Source organism: Engraulis encrasicolus, chromosome 16 (assembly GCF_034702125.1).
Source record: "Engraulis encrasicolus isolate BLACKSEA-1 chromosome 16, IST_EnEncr_1.0, whole genome shotgun sequence".
Taxonomy (NCBI): domain Eukaryota; kingdom Metazoa; phylum Chordata; class Actinopteri; order Clupeiformes; family Engraulidae; genus Engraulis; species Engraulis encrasicolus.
In genome coordinates this window covers 18,574,493-18,589,173 of record NC_085872.1, presented here as the reverse complement: position 1 = coordinate 18,589,173, position 14,681 = coordinate 18,574,493, and the positions used below count along the sequence as shown (strand labels likewise).

At 42.6% G+C, this 14,681-nt stretch overlaps 2 protein-coding genes across 2 annotated transcripts; one reads left to right on the top strand and one right to left on the bottom strand.

Moving 5' to 3' along the window:
- The first annotated feature begins 7,685 nt into the window (after window positions 1–7,685).
- On the top strand, window positions 7,686–11,247 carry LOC134466357 (uncharacterized). The gene is made up of 4 exons (XM_063220248.1): window positions 7,686–7,830; window positions 9,317–9,511; window positions 10,045–10,121; window positions 10,254–11,247. Exons 1-4 carry the CDS (start codon window positions 7,732–7,734, stop codon window positions 11,245–11,247), a joined length of 1,365 nt encoding a protein of 454 aa, XP_063076318.1. The 5' UTR covers window positions 7,686–7,731.
- A 183-nt stretch (window positions 11,248–11,430) lies between these two features.
- LOC134465590 (uncharacterized) lies at window positions 11,431–13,456 on the bottom strand. Its single transcript, XM_063219339.1, has 3 exons — window positions 12,855–13,456; window positions 12,617–12,752; window positions 11,431–12,189 (listed from the first exon to the last, which is right to left on the bottom strand). Exons 1-3 carry the CDS (start codon window positions 13,454–13,456, stop codon window positions 11,437–11,439), a joined length of 1,491 nt encoding a protein of 496 aa, XP_063075409.1. The 3' UTR covers window positions 11,431–11,436.
- Between the last annotated feature and the right edge of the window lie 1,225 nt (window positions 13,457–14,681).

Genomic DNA, 14,681 nt, shown 5'->3' with positions numbered 1-14,681 from the left:
TACCATCTGTTAATAATAATCCCATTTGAGAAACACCACTGTGTTGGTGAACTGATGCTGCAGTATAACAAACTGCTTGGGTGAGAGGATAAGACACCTGATTTTCTGGCCCACCAGATGGCACAGATGAGCTGCACATTCATCACCATCGGCCTGTCAGAGAGACTCTCCAGATGACACCTCAACTCTCACACATATTACAGTAGCACACAAAACATGCCACTAAATGAGATCCGTCATATATTTGAGGAGAGGGCACAGAATTACAGCATGGCCACAGTTTGAAGGCAGGTGTTGAAAACCAAAAGACTCCATCTAAACATTAAATATCATTGTGATATTGTAATGTATGTCATTGTGGGGGGTTGAGAGGGATAGGTTTGAGTGGGGGTGGGGCTTAGGATCCCCTTGGGAGACATTACTGTAGTCTATTTTATTTGTATAATAGTAAGGGGGGGCGTTGGCAGACTTATGGTAATGTCAAGGGGGTGTTTGGAGGCTTATGATGAGGTAAAGGGTTGAGGGTAAAGGTTGAGACTCCATCTGAAATATTCTGCACTTTACTCAGGAACCAGTGGGCTAGGGAACAACACATAATGGACAGAAAAGTACAAATTGCTGTTGTGGCTCAGTCAGGACCAAAGTGGCAAATGGGTTAATAGCTGGTGAGGCTGAGGTCAAACCGAGCAGGGAATATCCTTTAAAGCAGCGGTTCTCAACCTTTTTTTTGAAGAAATGCCCCTGGTATACGCAAAAAAGCATGATATTAAAGATTATGAACACAGCATGGTCTAATAGCCTAATAATAATAATAATAATTTTCTGTATGCTATTACTGATTTTGCAATATGATTACCGGTATTACACAGCTTTCTAGAATTATGTGAGAGCTTCTATTCACATTGAATGGGCCTCACCAACACCCCGCACTTGTGCCCCCATCTCAGCTATATCTTGCTCTCACTGGTCCCAAGGGCTGTCTCTAGAGCCCCCATTGAGAAATATCACTTTAAAGTATATGTCAGCAATTAGCTCAGTGGGTTTGGGAAGTGCATTATTTATGCAAACGTGGGATTTTAAAGGCGAAGGAAATTTTAGTTTAGGTGGTGCAGGTGCAAGACAATTTTGTACCCAGGTGAACGTGATCCCATGTGGCCCTTGGCTACCGGGGGTTCATTATCATAGATCATACCGCTATGAATAAAAGAAAAATCAAGTTGAGCACGTGAACAGACTTGTAACCATCAATTAAGCTTGAAAGCAAAATCAACCAAGTGACAACATCAGGAAAATTGCTCTGAATGTTGGATGCAAAAAGCCACTTCTGTGCTGCACAAGGCACCATCATGACGACCATGCCAGTGATAATCCCACATCAACTAAGGTGTGCAAGCTTCTCTTAACCCTGTTTTTTTTTTTTACATTTTTTTTTTTTACTTGTTCCCAGTCAACAGAAAACTGCCCTCTTAGGCCTTTAAGAACCCTTACCAGTCATACATTTCCATGCTCATCTCTCCACAGACTCCCCCCTGCAGCGGAACAGATGAGTAATGGCCTTTAGGCTCCGATCAGGAGGGTGCTTCACAGGGCCATTTAGGCACATCACCTGCTGCACTCAAACAGGAAAATGCCTGCTCTTAGTATAATGTAGAAATGCAATCAGGGGTGCATTTCTCAAAACCAAAGTTGCTTACTACATTGGCTACCTTGTTGTTTTCAATGCATTTTCCCATTGGCAACTACCGAAGTTGCTAACAGGCTAACAACTTCTCTTTTGAGAAACGCACCCCAGATCTGTCACACGTTTAAATATCACAAAGTGTGGCTTCACAATGTGTTGTTTCTGTGTGTGCAACAATCTGTCATATTTGCAATACTGGCAAAAAAAGGAATGAAACGGCCAACTATGTGAACTATTGTTTAAAAAGATAGTCTAAGTAAAAGTCAATATTCTTGCTGCTTCCCTGAGTCCCTTGTGGTTCACTGATGAAATGCATAGGACTGCAGGCCTTGGCAATTAGACAAGACATTGACCTTTTGAAACTTTTGACTAAATTAGACTGGCACTGACTTTTGTCGATACAGACAGAAGAAAAGCTCTCATTGGGCCACTATGTGGTAACCTGACTTATGCCATCTGGTTGTGTCTCCCCAACTACACATGCAAGTATGATAGTAATAATAATAATAATAATACCTATATTTTATATAGCACCTTTCAAAACACCCAAGGTCGCTTTACATAATATCAGTTTAAGTGTGCGTAAGTCAAAGGCCTTCAAAAAGAGATAGGTTTTAAGGTGTTGTCTAAAGATAGCCAGCGAAGAGGCATTTTGTGGCTGGGTAGGTTATTCCAGAGGAGTGGGGCAGCCACATGAAAGGCTCTGTCACTGGTGGCCTTGAATCTAGTGCGGAGGATGACCAGCTCGTCCTTGGAGGAGGACCGCAGCGATCTTTAGGGGTTATATAGGAGTGGAGGAGGTCGGCAAGGTAGTGGGGTGCCAGACCATTGAGGGACTTGAAGGTGAGGAGGACTTTGTAGATGATAAAAGATTTGACGGGGAGCCAGTCTAGCTTTCTGAGTACGGGGTGATGTGCTGCCAAGGCCAAGTGCCTGAGAGAATCCTAGCAGCAGAGTTCTGGACATGTTTGTCTATGCCCTTCTTGGGTAGACCAAGCAGGATGGCATTGCAACAGTCTTGACGGGAGGAGATGAAGTTATGCGTGAGGGTCTCTGTAACTGTCTTGGAGAGTGAGGGCCTGAGTCTTGAGATGTTCTTGATGTTCCGGTTTCCTCGCGCAACCTTCTGAGGCTCGTGAAAGTCAGAATCATTCCTGAATGATTGAGCCAATCAGGTGGGATTTTACATAGATGGGTGGCATTATGTAGTAAGTAAGTAAGCAAGCTTCAAGGGTCAAGTTCAATGTGAGTGGCTAAAGTGGAACGTCAGTAAAAATGAAGACAATTTGTTTATCTAATCACATGTAAGGATTTTGATAAGAAGCATCATTCGAAAAAACATGTTAGTTGTGGGGGATAAAAGAAAAAGGAAAAATCTGTATACTGTTGCTGTTCACTGATTTATTCAACTCAATGTTTCCACCTCAAGCAGTCTTTGTCAGGTGTATAGGTGTGTGCCTACCCGTGAGTGACAGTTCTTATACATATGGAAGAGGCGAGCATAGGGTCAACTGATAGCAAACAATAATGTTCCCAAAAAGACACATACTAAGCACCAGAAATGCATTATAAAAAAGACAAGAAGGTAACAAAATAAATGACAAGAATAAAACCCACGCAGCGAAGAAGTATACATTTCACCAATACCATACCATTGTGACCAGCTAAATACATATAAAAAATACACATGTTGAATAAATCAGTCAGCAACAACAGTGTGCGGATTTTCCCTTCTTCTATACAGTAGCCTACGTCTTTGTTTGATCCAGCACCTGTTTTACAGGATGTGTGTGCATCCCTCAGACTACAGTTGGGTGGGATACCCAGATGGTATTGTGAAAGCGAAGGTGAAACATACCAGCTGGCAAGAGTCAGGTTAACTATGTGGTTCACTGACGTCAGTATCTGCTTTTACTTTGGTGATAAGAAGAACATCTAACAACACACAATGCAACACCACCCCGCGGTAAAAAAAATGTAATACGAAATTTAAAAATCAGTCTAGATTTAGGCAGTATGATGCAAGCTGCACAACAGAATATTCTGCCTGCATCAATAACATCTAAGTGTGCCTTATGTATTCCGTGCACATTTGTCACATGAATGCCCAGCAAGAAGGAGATCGAAATTAATGAGTGTCACAACCTTGCGCCGATACATGTTCACACAGGCAGAACAAAGCCCAATCTATTACGAGAAGAAAAAGCTAAAGGCACTGAACGATTTCTTACGGCTTTTTCAGATATTTGTTCAGTGTTACCAATCACCCAGAGACCCATAAATAATTGTGTACACAGCAGCATACATCACCTTGCTCACCAACCACCGCTGGCTGCTTATTTATGAGCGAGACTTCCCACGTTCAGGAGTCCAGCGGCCGTGATGCAATATCAGCAATGCATCGGCTCCCATGGGCTCACACCACCCCGGGCTAATTCACAAGATGTTATTCTGCACATACCTGAAACCAATGTTTTTCACTCTGTGTCCCTGTCAGCACTACGGCTCTGTACCACACTGACGCTGGACAGACACAGACTGACCATTAAGACTGGTACAGTACACGTGTGATGATCATGATGTTATTTTCTTCTGTCCCTGCCTTTCTTGAATTACATAAACATGCAACTATTTTTACATGCAACTACAGTATATTTGTTTGTTACCATTGCTGCAAACTTATTTTCATCAAATTTTCCATTTTATTGTGGTAATTTGGCAGTGCTGTTTGAATGCACGAGTTGAACCAGAGTTTTTAATGCATTATATTTTCCAAGCAAAAGAAGAGCTGAAATACAAGTCATTTAATATAACATAATAATTGCACTAGCAACACAGCAAGATTAAATTTAGCACAAAATGGTGTTTGTCTCTTTGGCACACACATCAACACAACACCATCCTGTATTGATAAAAATTATATATTTTGATCACATTTGATCAGAAAAATAATTGACAACACCTCTGAAACAGTGAACATCATGGCTAAGTTAAAAAAAAAAAAAAACAAACAAATATGAGTATTTTGCCTGGGTACATTAAGTATGGATATCAATTTATCAATAAATTCAGATCCTTCCATTACACCTTTGAGTTATATAACAGCGTGGCACACTCACCCCCTGCAGAAGTGTTCTGGCATACTTAAGGACTGCTTGTAAGCCAGACAAATACTGTATGTTGTTTACCTGTTCAACTGTCCAACCTCACTTAAAGCAACACTAACTAGTTTTTGATTTTAAAATAATGTTTGCAAAATCATATGTTTCATCAATGTGTAAGAAGGTGACAGACACCTCTGAACTTGTCACTTGGCGTGGGTGATAACCACCCTATTAAATTAGGGGGGGGGGGGGCACACACACTCTCTCATCACTACCAGAGCCATACAGAGAACAGAGTCAGGCGATCTCCGCTATCTGCTAGGGCCGACTTCCTCATTAGCAAAATTAGCTGTTTTAGCTTCTCAGTACTGCTCAGCGTTGCGAATGTTAGTTCCTAGTAGTGGGCGTAGCACACAGCAAATGCAATGCGATGCAATGCAGGGAATATGACAAGACTTGCTGTTCGTAGTAATAACTTCAGATAAACATCACAGGTGGTCAAACTGTTGTGATTATCACCACCGAGACAGTTGATAGTTTACATATTTGTGGTGATTACCCCGCAGTATAGTTCGTTAGTCCTTATTTTTGGCTGATAATGTGGTGGTTCTATGTTGAGTCTGGGAAGACAGCCGCTTTAGGAACAACCTTATCTCGCTGAAAGGCGGGGCTGCAATTTAATTCCTGGTCCTCCAATCGCGTAACTCTGTTCTCTGTATGGCTCTGATCACTACATAATTCACTCAGAATTCTCCAACCCACGCTCCCAGTCTTCCACCATAATCTCCTGAAACCGTATGACAATATTACATTCATCTGCGTTCACGCTCTCCCCTGAAAAAAATAAAAATACATAAATGAATAAATATTTCATTCACCTTCACCGAACAAAAATGTGATCGCCTCATGTCATTTTTCACTGCAAAGCCAAGACAGGCTCCTCCTCTGCCACTACTACTGTCCCAGAACCCATACATGCCTCCTCTTCGGTCCACCGGCTCTCTAACTTCTCACCCATGATCACAGCAGACCTTTCCAAAATACTCTCCACCACGAACATCCATCTCTCTCCTTGATCCTATCCCGTCTGGTCTTGTCAAAGCCTGCCCCAACCACCTCCCTCCTTACCATCACCATCTTCCTCATCCTGAATTTGATACAATCACTCCATTCTCCTCAACCGTCAGGAATCCATTGGCATCACTTACATCGTTTTCTCCTGGCTCAAATACTTCTCTGACAGATTTCACTACATCAACTACATCAACCATCATCTCATACCACCCCTAACCTACACGGAAATCCACAAGACTACCATGAACTAAATTTCCACTGTTATGCTGATGACGCTCAACTTTACAGCAACACCAAAACCATCATTCCAGCCAGTTTCCACCCGAACCAACTACAACTGAACCAACTGACTCACTCATGGACATTGATTCTGTAAGTTCAACTGTATTTTCGAATCTGAGTAGTGAGTAACAGCTCATTGAAAATGTCTGACAGCTATTTCCCCATTTTTTTTTGGACAAAACCATCCCCTCGCTGGCCTACGTGCAAGGTGTAGCTCATAGAGGTAGAAAATAACACTAGAGAGGACACAGCAATTTGCGACAGCACTGGGAAATGGCAGCTGGAGCTTCCCAACTTCCGTAGGTAGTGTAGGTACTTTCAGGCAATGCAAGTCAATGGAGAACACGCCCACCCCTGTCAAGAAATTAACTAAAACTGTGTAAATATAAAATAACACTTTAATCAAAGACCAGATTTGAAATGTCAGGCTACATAGCTACTGAAATCATATGAGTCAATAAAATACATTTAAAAATCAAATAATATATTTTATGAACATAGTTAGCAACACACTTCAACTATTGTCCTTGTATAGTGTGTTGATGGACATTTTCACATGATTAAGCCATTTTTGACAGAGGTGAGCCTCGTTCTCCGTTAATTTCCATTTCTCTGATCTACCTACAGATAATGGCCGCTACAGATTGCCGTAAAAGGGGGGCGGGGTCCTCTCTAGTGTTATTTTCTACCTCTATGGTGTAGCTCCTACTGAGTATTTTTGGAGGAACCCATGCAACTGGCGAGATGAGATGTTCTACTCATCGGCCTGACAGACAAACGCTTAGCTCAACATTCTAGCCTGGGTGACCAAAACAAGCACACTAAAGATAAATTAACCAGCCTAAAGTGTGGTCCTTTGTTTCCCAGGAAGGTGCACAACCATTTGTACATGCTGTTCTTAGGCTACTAGTAGATTAGATTACTGTAGTGCACTTTTCTTTTCCTGGCTCTCGCCCGACCTGTGTAGTTTGTGAGCCCCATTAATTGGTCTGGGAGATAAGAGACTCATTTAGCAGCAGGACACTGAAGAGTACAGTTGGATTATTGTTTCCTCCTAGACGTTTACACACGCCTCATATAGTATGGGACTCAGATGGACAGCAAAAGTCAGGGGTGCAGGCCAATCATCGTGCTGTAAGTAGCCTACATGAACATCAACACAGCATTATCATATCAACATGAAGACAGACAGGCGTCGGACGGACAGAGAGACAGACAGACAGGGAGAGACAATGTTCCAGAGCTCCTACAACTTCATACTACCCTACAAGTGGTATAAGCTCAGCAAAGGATTCAAACCAGATTTATCTTAGGATGTTAGGGCTTCCGCACACCGGCTCCGACAAAGTGCTGAGCACTGCTCAGCTAAAATTCGATTCCATTGTTTTCAATAGAACCACGCACACTGGCGCCGATGTCCGCGGACATTCGCCGATGTCGGATAGCAATTCGCTCTTTGCACATAATGTCATGACGACGCTTCCGCGTTTGGTAAAGCGGGTGCCCGGCTTCCGGTCTGACGTAAACAAACAACAATGGCGCTGTTTTATACTCGCTGTCTGCAAGAGTTGCCATATTTGTCGATATCTGATGTCCATCGATTGGTTAAAAGTTCATCGAGGACATCGACGTCGAAACTGGACAAAGGATTTAAATTGTATGCTTCGTCATACATCCATCAATATGAAGGTAAGTCAATATTCTTACCAGACTTTGTTGTAACAACAGGATAGCTAACTAACGGTAGCTACTGCTTGTGTGACAACATCAACCGTGTGTTTATTTTGTTTACTACATTCAGTTAAACAAATGTGTAGCCTGCTCTATACACCTATGTGTTTAACCTCTGATTGCTTTCATGTCTGTTTGGATCAGTGTCAAATAAAGACAGGGCTACAAGCGAGTTAGCGGTTCAAGCACTGTGTTATAGGTCAATGAGGAAGTCGGAGAAACCTCATAATGTACACGTAGGGTTGCACTTTATACTTTACGAGTTCGCAGTTCAGCGGTTTCAAAGGTTCAAGTTCAGTTTGTGCACTTCTCTTACTTTCACCCAACTGCGTATTTTCTTTTCTGTCACTTTACTTCCAACGCTTTGCTTATGCTCAGCTTTTCCAAACACTGCTTGAGCTGTTGTAGCTTCCTTGCGCTTGTTGTTGTGTACAGCGTGTCCCAATAATGTATTCACATTTAAACCATAGCGTAGCAAGATTTTACAGAAAAAAATACAAAATTACTGACGAAATATACAGACAAAAATGTGATTTTGTCCCACTTCTCATAGCAACATCTACTCTGGTCCAGGCAATGCTGACAACGCCACTTTCTCAAACAATAATCTGATATTTCAGTGGCTTGCAAGGGGTAGAACTATTTCAATAACATAAAGTGATGAGCCTGGGTAATCCTGCAGGAAGTGGTAAACCTGCTAATAGATGGGCCAGGGGCGTCATTTGGGTAAGAAAATGAGGACTCCAGCCTTTTCTGTTAGATGATTTAACACTACTTCAGGTTACCCTGGGCCTGGTTTGCTACCAAGCCTGGTTCATTGAATACTCCCCAGTCTCATAGTGTAGACTTTCTATTCAAGCCTGAGAGTAGGTGGTAACAAAACTATAAGCTTAGACGAGAGTAAATTCTGTGACTCTTAAAATACAGAAATACAAATAACGTCTAAAAAATGTAAATACATCTGTGGCACAATGTATACTGGTACTGGCTGTACCCTATATGCTTTACAGACCTTGCTGCTCACATAGATGCACAGGAATGCTTTTTAAATATTCATATGCTTGTGGCATACTCCTATTTCAACACCATGTTTTATGTTTCCAATTGAAGAAAGGTATCCATGCCAATAAATCAGTGAGCACAGTAGGCACATTCAAATTGACATTCAAGTGGAGGATTGTCGGTATTCAGTTTAAGACAAGTTTTGGAATACTGTGCTTTCATATGTGGAACAATGTTCTACAACCAGAATATTTTAAAAACACAACCACATTTTGAATACATGTAGTTTACATGTCTCATGCACGGAGATAACACAGACACCATTATATTAAAATCAGAATATTCCTTGCATGTAACTTAATTGTGCTCACTGACTGTGTCAACACTGACAATAACTGACTGGACATTACCATGATAATAACTGACAATGTTGTATTGGCAGGTGGTGCTCCGGGACACAACACCGGTCGTTTTGGTGCGATGCAGATGTTCCTGTGTTGCAGGTACTGCATTGTGTAATCATGCGGTGGCCCTTCTCTTTCAAACGGCGCACTACTCAGAACTGCATGTACCAGTTGTCCCCCCTGTACACAGCTGTACAGAGTTAGAGCAGCAGTGGCACAAACCCAGGACAGCAGTAAGTTTCACAGTAATACATGTTTAGCACATATTATTTCATATGGATGTACAGTACCATGCAGTGTTTCTACAGCTTAAAATTTCCAATGTCTGTAAGAAATTCTGCAGAATTTGTATTTTTCAATATTTTTTTGCCCTTAGCTTTTCCTAGAAGATGTCAAACTTTGACCCAACGCGTGCCAGCTTTTGGTAGCTAAGAGTGCGTTACAATATGCAACCTTGCCTCCTCCACTTGTGCTTGTGGCCTCGGCCCACTTCCTGGCCCCTCCTCCGTGGAGAAAACGATAAAGTTTCCCAGCTGTCAGCCTAGCCACAACAACTTTTGAGGGACTGTTTTTCATTCACCATCCTAATTGCAAATGAGAAGAAGGTTTTACAATTGAGCTTTTGCAAGACATTGAAATATAATGCTGTGGTCCGTGAGGTCATCATGACCTATTACTTCCTGGTACGAGGAGACAAGCACAAGTGGAGGAGGCAAGGTCGCATATTGTAACGCACTCTTAAGACTTGTATCATGTATTTTCACAGGGTATAAAACCTGGTGCAGTTTCAGACCTGAACCTGGTCAAGCCTGTTCAGAGTCGGAAGGGCAGAGGAGGATTACGGTAAGCGTAAATAACTTCATATTGTGTTGGTAGTGGTGCATGTATAACACACATTTTTATGTGTAAGTGTAAATAACTTCATATCGTGTTGGTAGTGGTGTGTATAACATAAATTTTTATGTGTAATTGCAGGAGCACCCTTTACCGAGGAATGATTGGCCCACTGCCCGATCTGTCAATTCTCCGTGTGGATGAAGTGTATAGTGTCTTGCCTCCAGAGGATAGGCCGCTTATCACAAAAATGGGGATTGGTACAGACAAGCGACTTGTCGAGTCAGCATTTGGACTTGTCCAGAGGGGGAGTGTACTCTCTTACCAACAGCCAAAACGCGACTCCCGATCCACAGAGGTACATCCACATGCTCCACCTCCTCCATCCCTCCCCCTCGCGAGCCACCAGCTGTCACCAACAGAAAGTGTATGGGTCTGCACAGAGGAAGAGCAGCTGCATCTGCAGAGCCTCCAATTGACTATGGAGATGGCACATAAAATTGAATGCTCCACGAGGGCGCAGAGCAAGGACCAAGGCTGGCACATGCTACGACAGAGCCGTGTAACCTCCTCACGATTCAGGGAAGTGTGCCATGTTAGGGGTCAGAGCTCAGGGGAGGGGCTTGCAGAGAGGATGATCAAAGGCACAAGACAAACCGCCAGTATGAGGAGAGGATCTGAACTGGAGTTTGATGCGGCCAAAGAATATGTGAAATGCAACAACGTCAACTACACACCTTGTGGGCTAGTAATCCATCCCCAGGCGCCATGGTTAGGAGCCTCGCCAGACGGCCTTGTCTACGATCCCACTGCCACTCCATGTCATGGTTTAGTAGAAATCAAATGCCCGAACGTGAAGAGTTACATAGATTGTAAGTACTTACACATGTGCAATGGCACATTTACACTGAAAAAAAGCCATGCATATTTTTGGCAAATTCAAGGTCAGCTCCTAATCACTGGAATGGAGTGGTGTGATTTTTTTGTTTGGGCAGAGGAGGATTACTTTGTTCAGCGACTGCAAGCTGACGAAGATGTACAAGGCATAATACGGCAGAGGTGCGACAATTTTTTCTTTAGCATTTACATGCCCAAGTATCTGTCAATGAGACGTGCACAGCTGATTGGCAAATAATCATTCTGTTTTATTGTACAGTCACAGTGAGTGTGTATGTGAATCATAACATGTTTTTCAATATCATAAATACAATATGGAATCCTTTTACAATTTCATTTCATAAAATCTCTTAATAATAATAAAAAAATATATATTATATATAGGCTGTTGATTTTTCTCTAATTATATAGGAAATAACTGTCAGCATTACTTAGCCCATCTCTTGACCAGGTCTTTGTTCTGATAGTTGCTAAGCAGGCAAGCCACTGCAAACATTTCATTTATGCTGCCTACAATGGATAAAGGTACAACAGTCTCAAAAATCTTATTCTCTTTGATCCGTCTGATAACACGCTCAACTTGCACTCTGAGACTGGCTATTTTCTGTGTTTTAAGAACACTGGGTGCTGACATCTGGGAAGACCTTTTGAGAAAAGGCGGACAGTAGACCTTGCATTTCACCAAGTCGTTAATAAGAAATCCTTTATCAACCATAATGGCCACATCCTCTGTTAGGAGGTCACTTAACCCTGACTTCCTAAAGACCTCTTTATCACTTATTGAGCCCTCGTAGAGTGAAGAGATGAAGGTGATAGGGCCATGGGGGGCTATCCCAATAAGGGCTTTCATTGTGCAGTGAGATTTGTAGGTTGAGTACATCTCACTTTGAATGACCGGGGAGGATGGAGTTTGGCATTTTAGCTCTGTACAGTCCGCTATTATCTGAGTGTCTGAAAACTCCTTGAAGTCATCAGGAAGGTAAGCTTTCACATCCTCAGCCTCCATCCAGATGGACGCTGAGCCCAGGAGGGTGTACAGAAAGTTGGTCCAGGAACAGATAATGCGACTTACGGTGGAGGTGGAGATGTTGAATCTGTTCGCCAAGTCCAGCTCAGTGTAACCAGCGGACAGGTACATCAGGAAAAGGAAGAGCTCTTCAATGGGTTGCAATGCCTGTCTCTGTTAAAGAAAACATAAACCATATTCACACAAGATTAAAAGGTATTGGGTGTGACTAATAATTGACAATGTGTATGTTTCTGCTGATTTTTTTCCCCCTTCCTTTTTGCACATTTGGCATGCATTTTCAGATCAACAAACAAATTAAACATTAAACATTAAACAAGGATGACCCAAGAGTCGAGATGACCCAAGCAAACATAAACATAAAATTCTACTTCTCTGTGATTATTTCGTTTGTTAAGAGAATAATGTTATAAAACCTGCACGAGCCTGTGTGAAACAGTAATTAAGTTAATTAATGTTTACATTTGGTTATCTGAAAATGTTGGGTGTGCAAAAAATCAGTAGGCTTGGGCATCCCATAAGAACAGGGCTACAATTTTAGGTCGATTGAATTATTAAACCCAACAATACAATTGCATACCATGTGGGCAGGACGGACAGATGTCACCTCTTCATTCCTCCTCTCAGCAGCTTTGGCCCTGGATGCACGAACCATCTTGTGCACAGCTGGTTCGATCATTTCCCAAAAAAGCATGAATTGACGATAATTTGGAAATCTGCAAAAGGAGACCAGAAAAGTATTAATTTACAAAAAGGCTGCAATTTGACCACAAACTCATTGGGTTAGCCTACTAATGATGAGCGGGTTGTTTCTTTACCTTGTGTAGAGTCGGATGCTGGCCTCGGACTGGATGAATCTTTCCAGGGCAAATGTATTACAAATTTTCAATTCCATTAATTGTTTTACTAGGGCTTCGTTGGTCTCTTCCAATTCCTTGATCCTGTCGAGGGCCATGTCCAGGAATGCTGCCTCTGGTGCTTTGGGGTAATCGTGGTCATCACCAGGTGGTGTGTGTGCGCACTCCATCGCTTGATCGTCAGCTGTTGGCTCTGCCGTGTTTACCGGCTGCACCCTCTCCCAAACACTCACCCTCGGTGGTGGCTTTGTATAATTGTTCCACTGGAACAGTACCGGGACAGCTCCTCTCTGTAATCTCCTCTTTCCTGACTCTGTTTTAGGCGATATTGTTTGCTCTTTTAAGAAATGCAGGCTGCATACCTTCGTGTGGGGTGTGGGGACAAACTTTTCGCGACGGATGTTGACGAGCCATCTCTTCCTTATCTCTAAATCGCTTGGAAACGCGTGAAAGCTCAATACGCCATTATATGTCGATGATGCCGAACACATCGGCACACAACAGTGTTCATGGTATTGTTTCTGTTGCTTGCTGAGATGAAAGCGGTCCTTTTTAAGACTCATGTCACCTATTTGGTCAAATCTCCCGGCGTCTTGTAGCTATGGTTCCATAAACCGGAAGCCGGGCAACCGCTTTACCAAATGCGGAAGCGTCGTCATGACATTATGTGCAAAGAGCGAATTAGAGACAAGTTCTATTTTGTCGGCACCGCCCATTGACTATCAATGCAATGTTCGTGTGAAATTGGGTTTGGGGGTCCGAATTCTGTCGGAAGCAAAAGTGCGCCGCAGTGCTGTCGGAGCCAATGTCTCTTGAAAAGATACATGTTAGTCTGCCACTCTATTCCAATAGGTTCACTTGTCTGTGATGTCATTATGATGTGTCCTTGGAGATGGTTCTAAAACCTCACCTGAGTATACAGGCACTCATTTAGCCGCAGGACACTGAAGAGTACAGTTGGATTATTGTTTCCTCCTGGACATTTACACACGCCTCACATAGTATGGGACTCAGATGGACAGCAAAAGTCAGGGGTGCAGGCTAATCATCGTGCTGTAAGTAGCCTACATCAGTGATTCTCAACTGGTGGGTCGGGACCCAAAAGTGGGTCGCGGAGCTGTGATGCAATGCACTAAAAATGACTATGATGTTGAAGACATGAGTGAAACATGGTCAATAGGCCTTTTCCTCGCCACTACTTCATAAGACACGTTGTATATCAGCATACAATGCAAATAATAATGCATATTATGAAATGCATGATAATATTTTTTATTATTATTGGAAGAATCTGACGGTGCGACACGCAGTTTGGGTCACAACGTATTGACCACGGCAAATTGTGGGTCACAAGACTATTCCAGTTGAGAACCACTGGCCTACATGATCATCAACACAGCATTATCATATCAGTAAGCATAGGTTTTATAGCTCGCTCTCTCTCTCTCTCTCACACACACACAAACAAACAGAGAGAGAGATAGAGAGGGGGGGGGGGTATAAACTCAGCAAATGATTCAAACCAGATTCACCTTAGGATGATAGTCTCTTGAACAGATACATGTTAGTCTGCCACTCTATTCCAATAGGGTCACTTGTCTGTGATGTCTGCCACTCTATTCCAATAGGGTCACTTGTCTGTGATGTCATTATGATGTGTCCTTGGAGATGGTTCTAAAACCTCACCTGAGTATACAGACACTCATTTAGCAGCAGGACACTGAAGAGTACAGTTGGATTATTGTTTCCTCCTGGACATTTACACACGCCTCACATAGTATGGAACTC

Bases quoted from the DNA above. Each gene is read 5' to 3' on its own strand.
- LOC134465590 (XM_063219339.1), bottom strand. From the start codon at position 13,456: ATGAGTCTTAAAAAGGACCGCTTTCATCTCAGCAAGCAACAGAAACAA. The intron at 12,753-12,854 runs GTAAAGAAACAA...CTCCTTTTGCAG, and splicing joins AGCATCCGACTCTACACAAG to ATTTCCAAATTATCGTCAAT. The intron at 12,190-12,616 runs GTATGCAATTGT...TTTCTTTAACAG, and splicing joins CTGTCCGTCCTGCCCACATG to AGACAGGCATTGCAACCCAT.
- LOC134466357 (XM_063220248.1), top strand. From the start codon at position 7,732: ATGTCCATCGATTGGTTAAAAGTTCATCGAGGACATCGACGTCGAAAC. The intron at 9,512-10,044 runs GTAAGTTTCACA...GTATTTTCACAG, and splicing joins GGCACAAACCCAGGACAGCA to GGTATAAAACCTGGTGCAGT. The intron at 10,122-10,253 runs GTAAGCGTAAAT...GTGTAATTGCAG, and splicing joins AAGGGCAGAGGAGGATTACG to GAGCACCCTTTACCGAGGAA.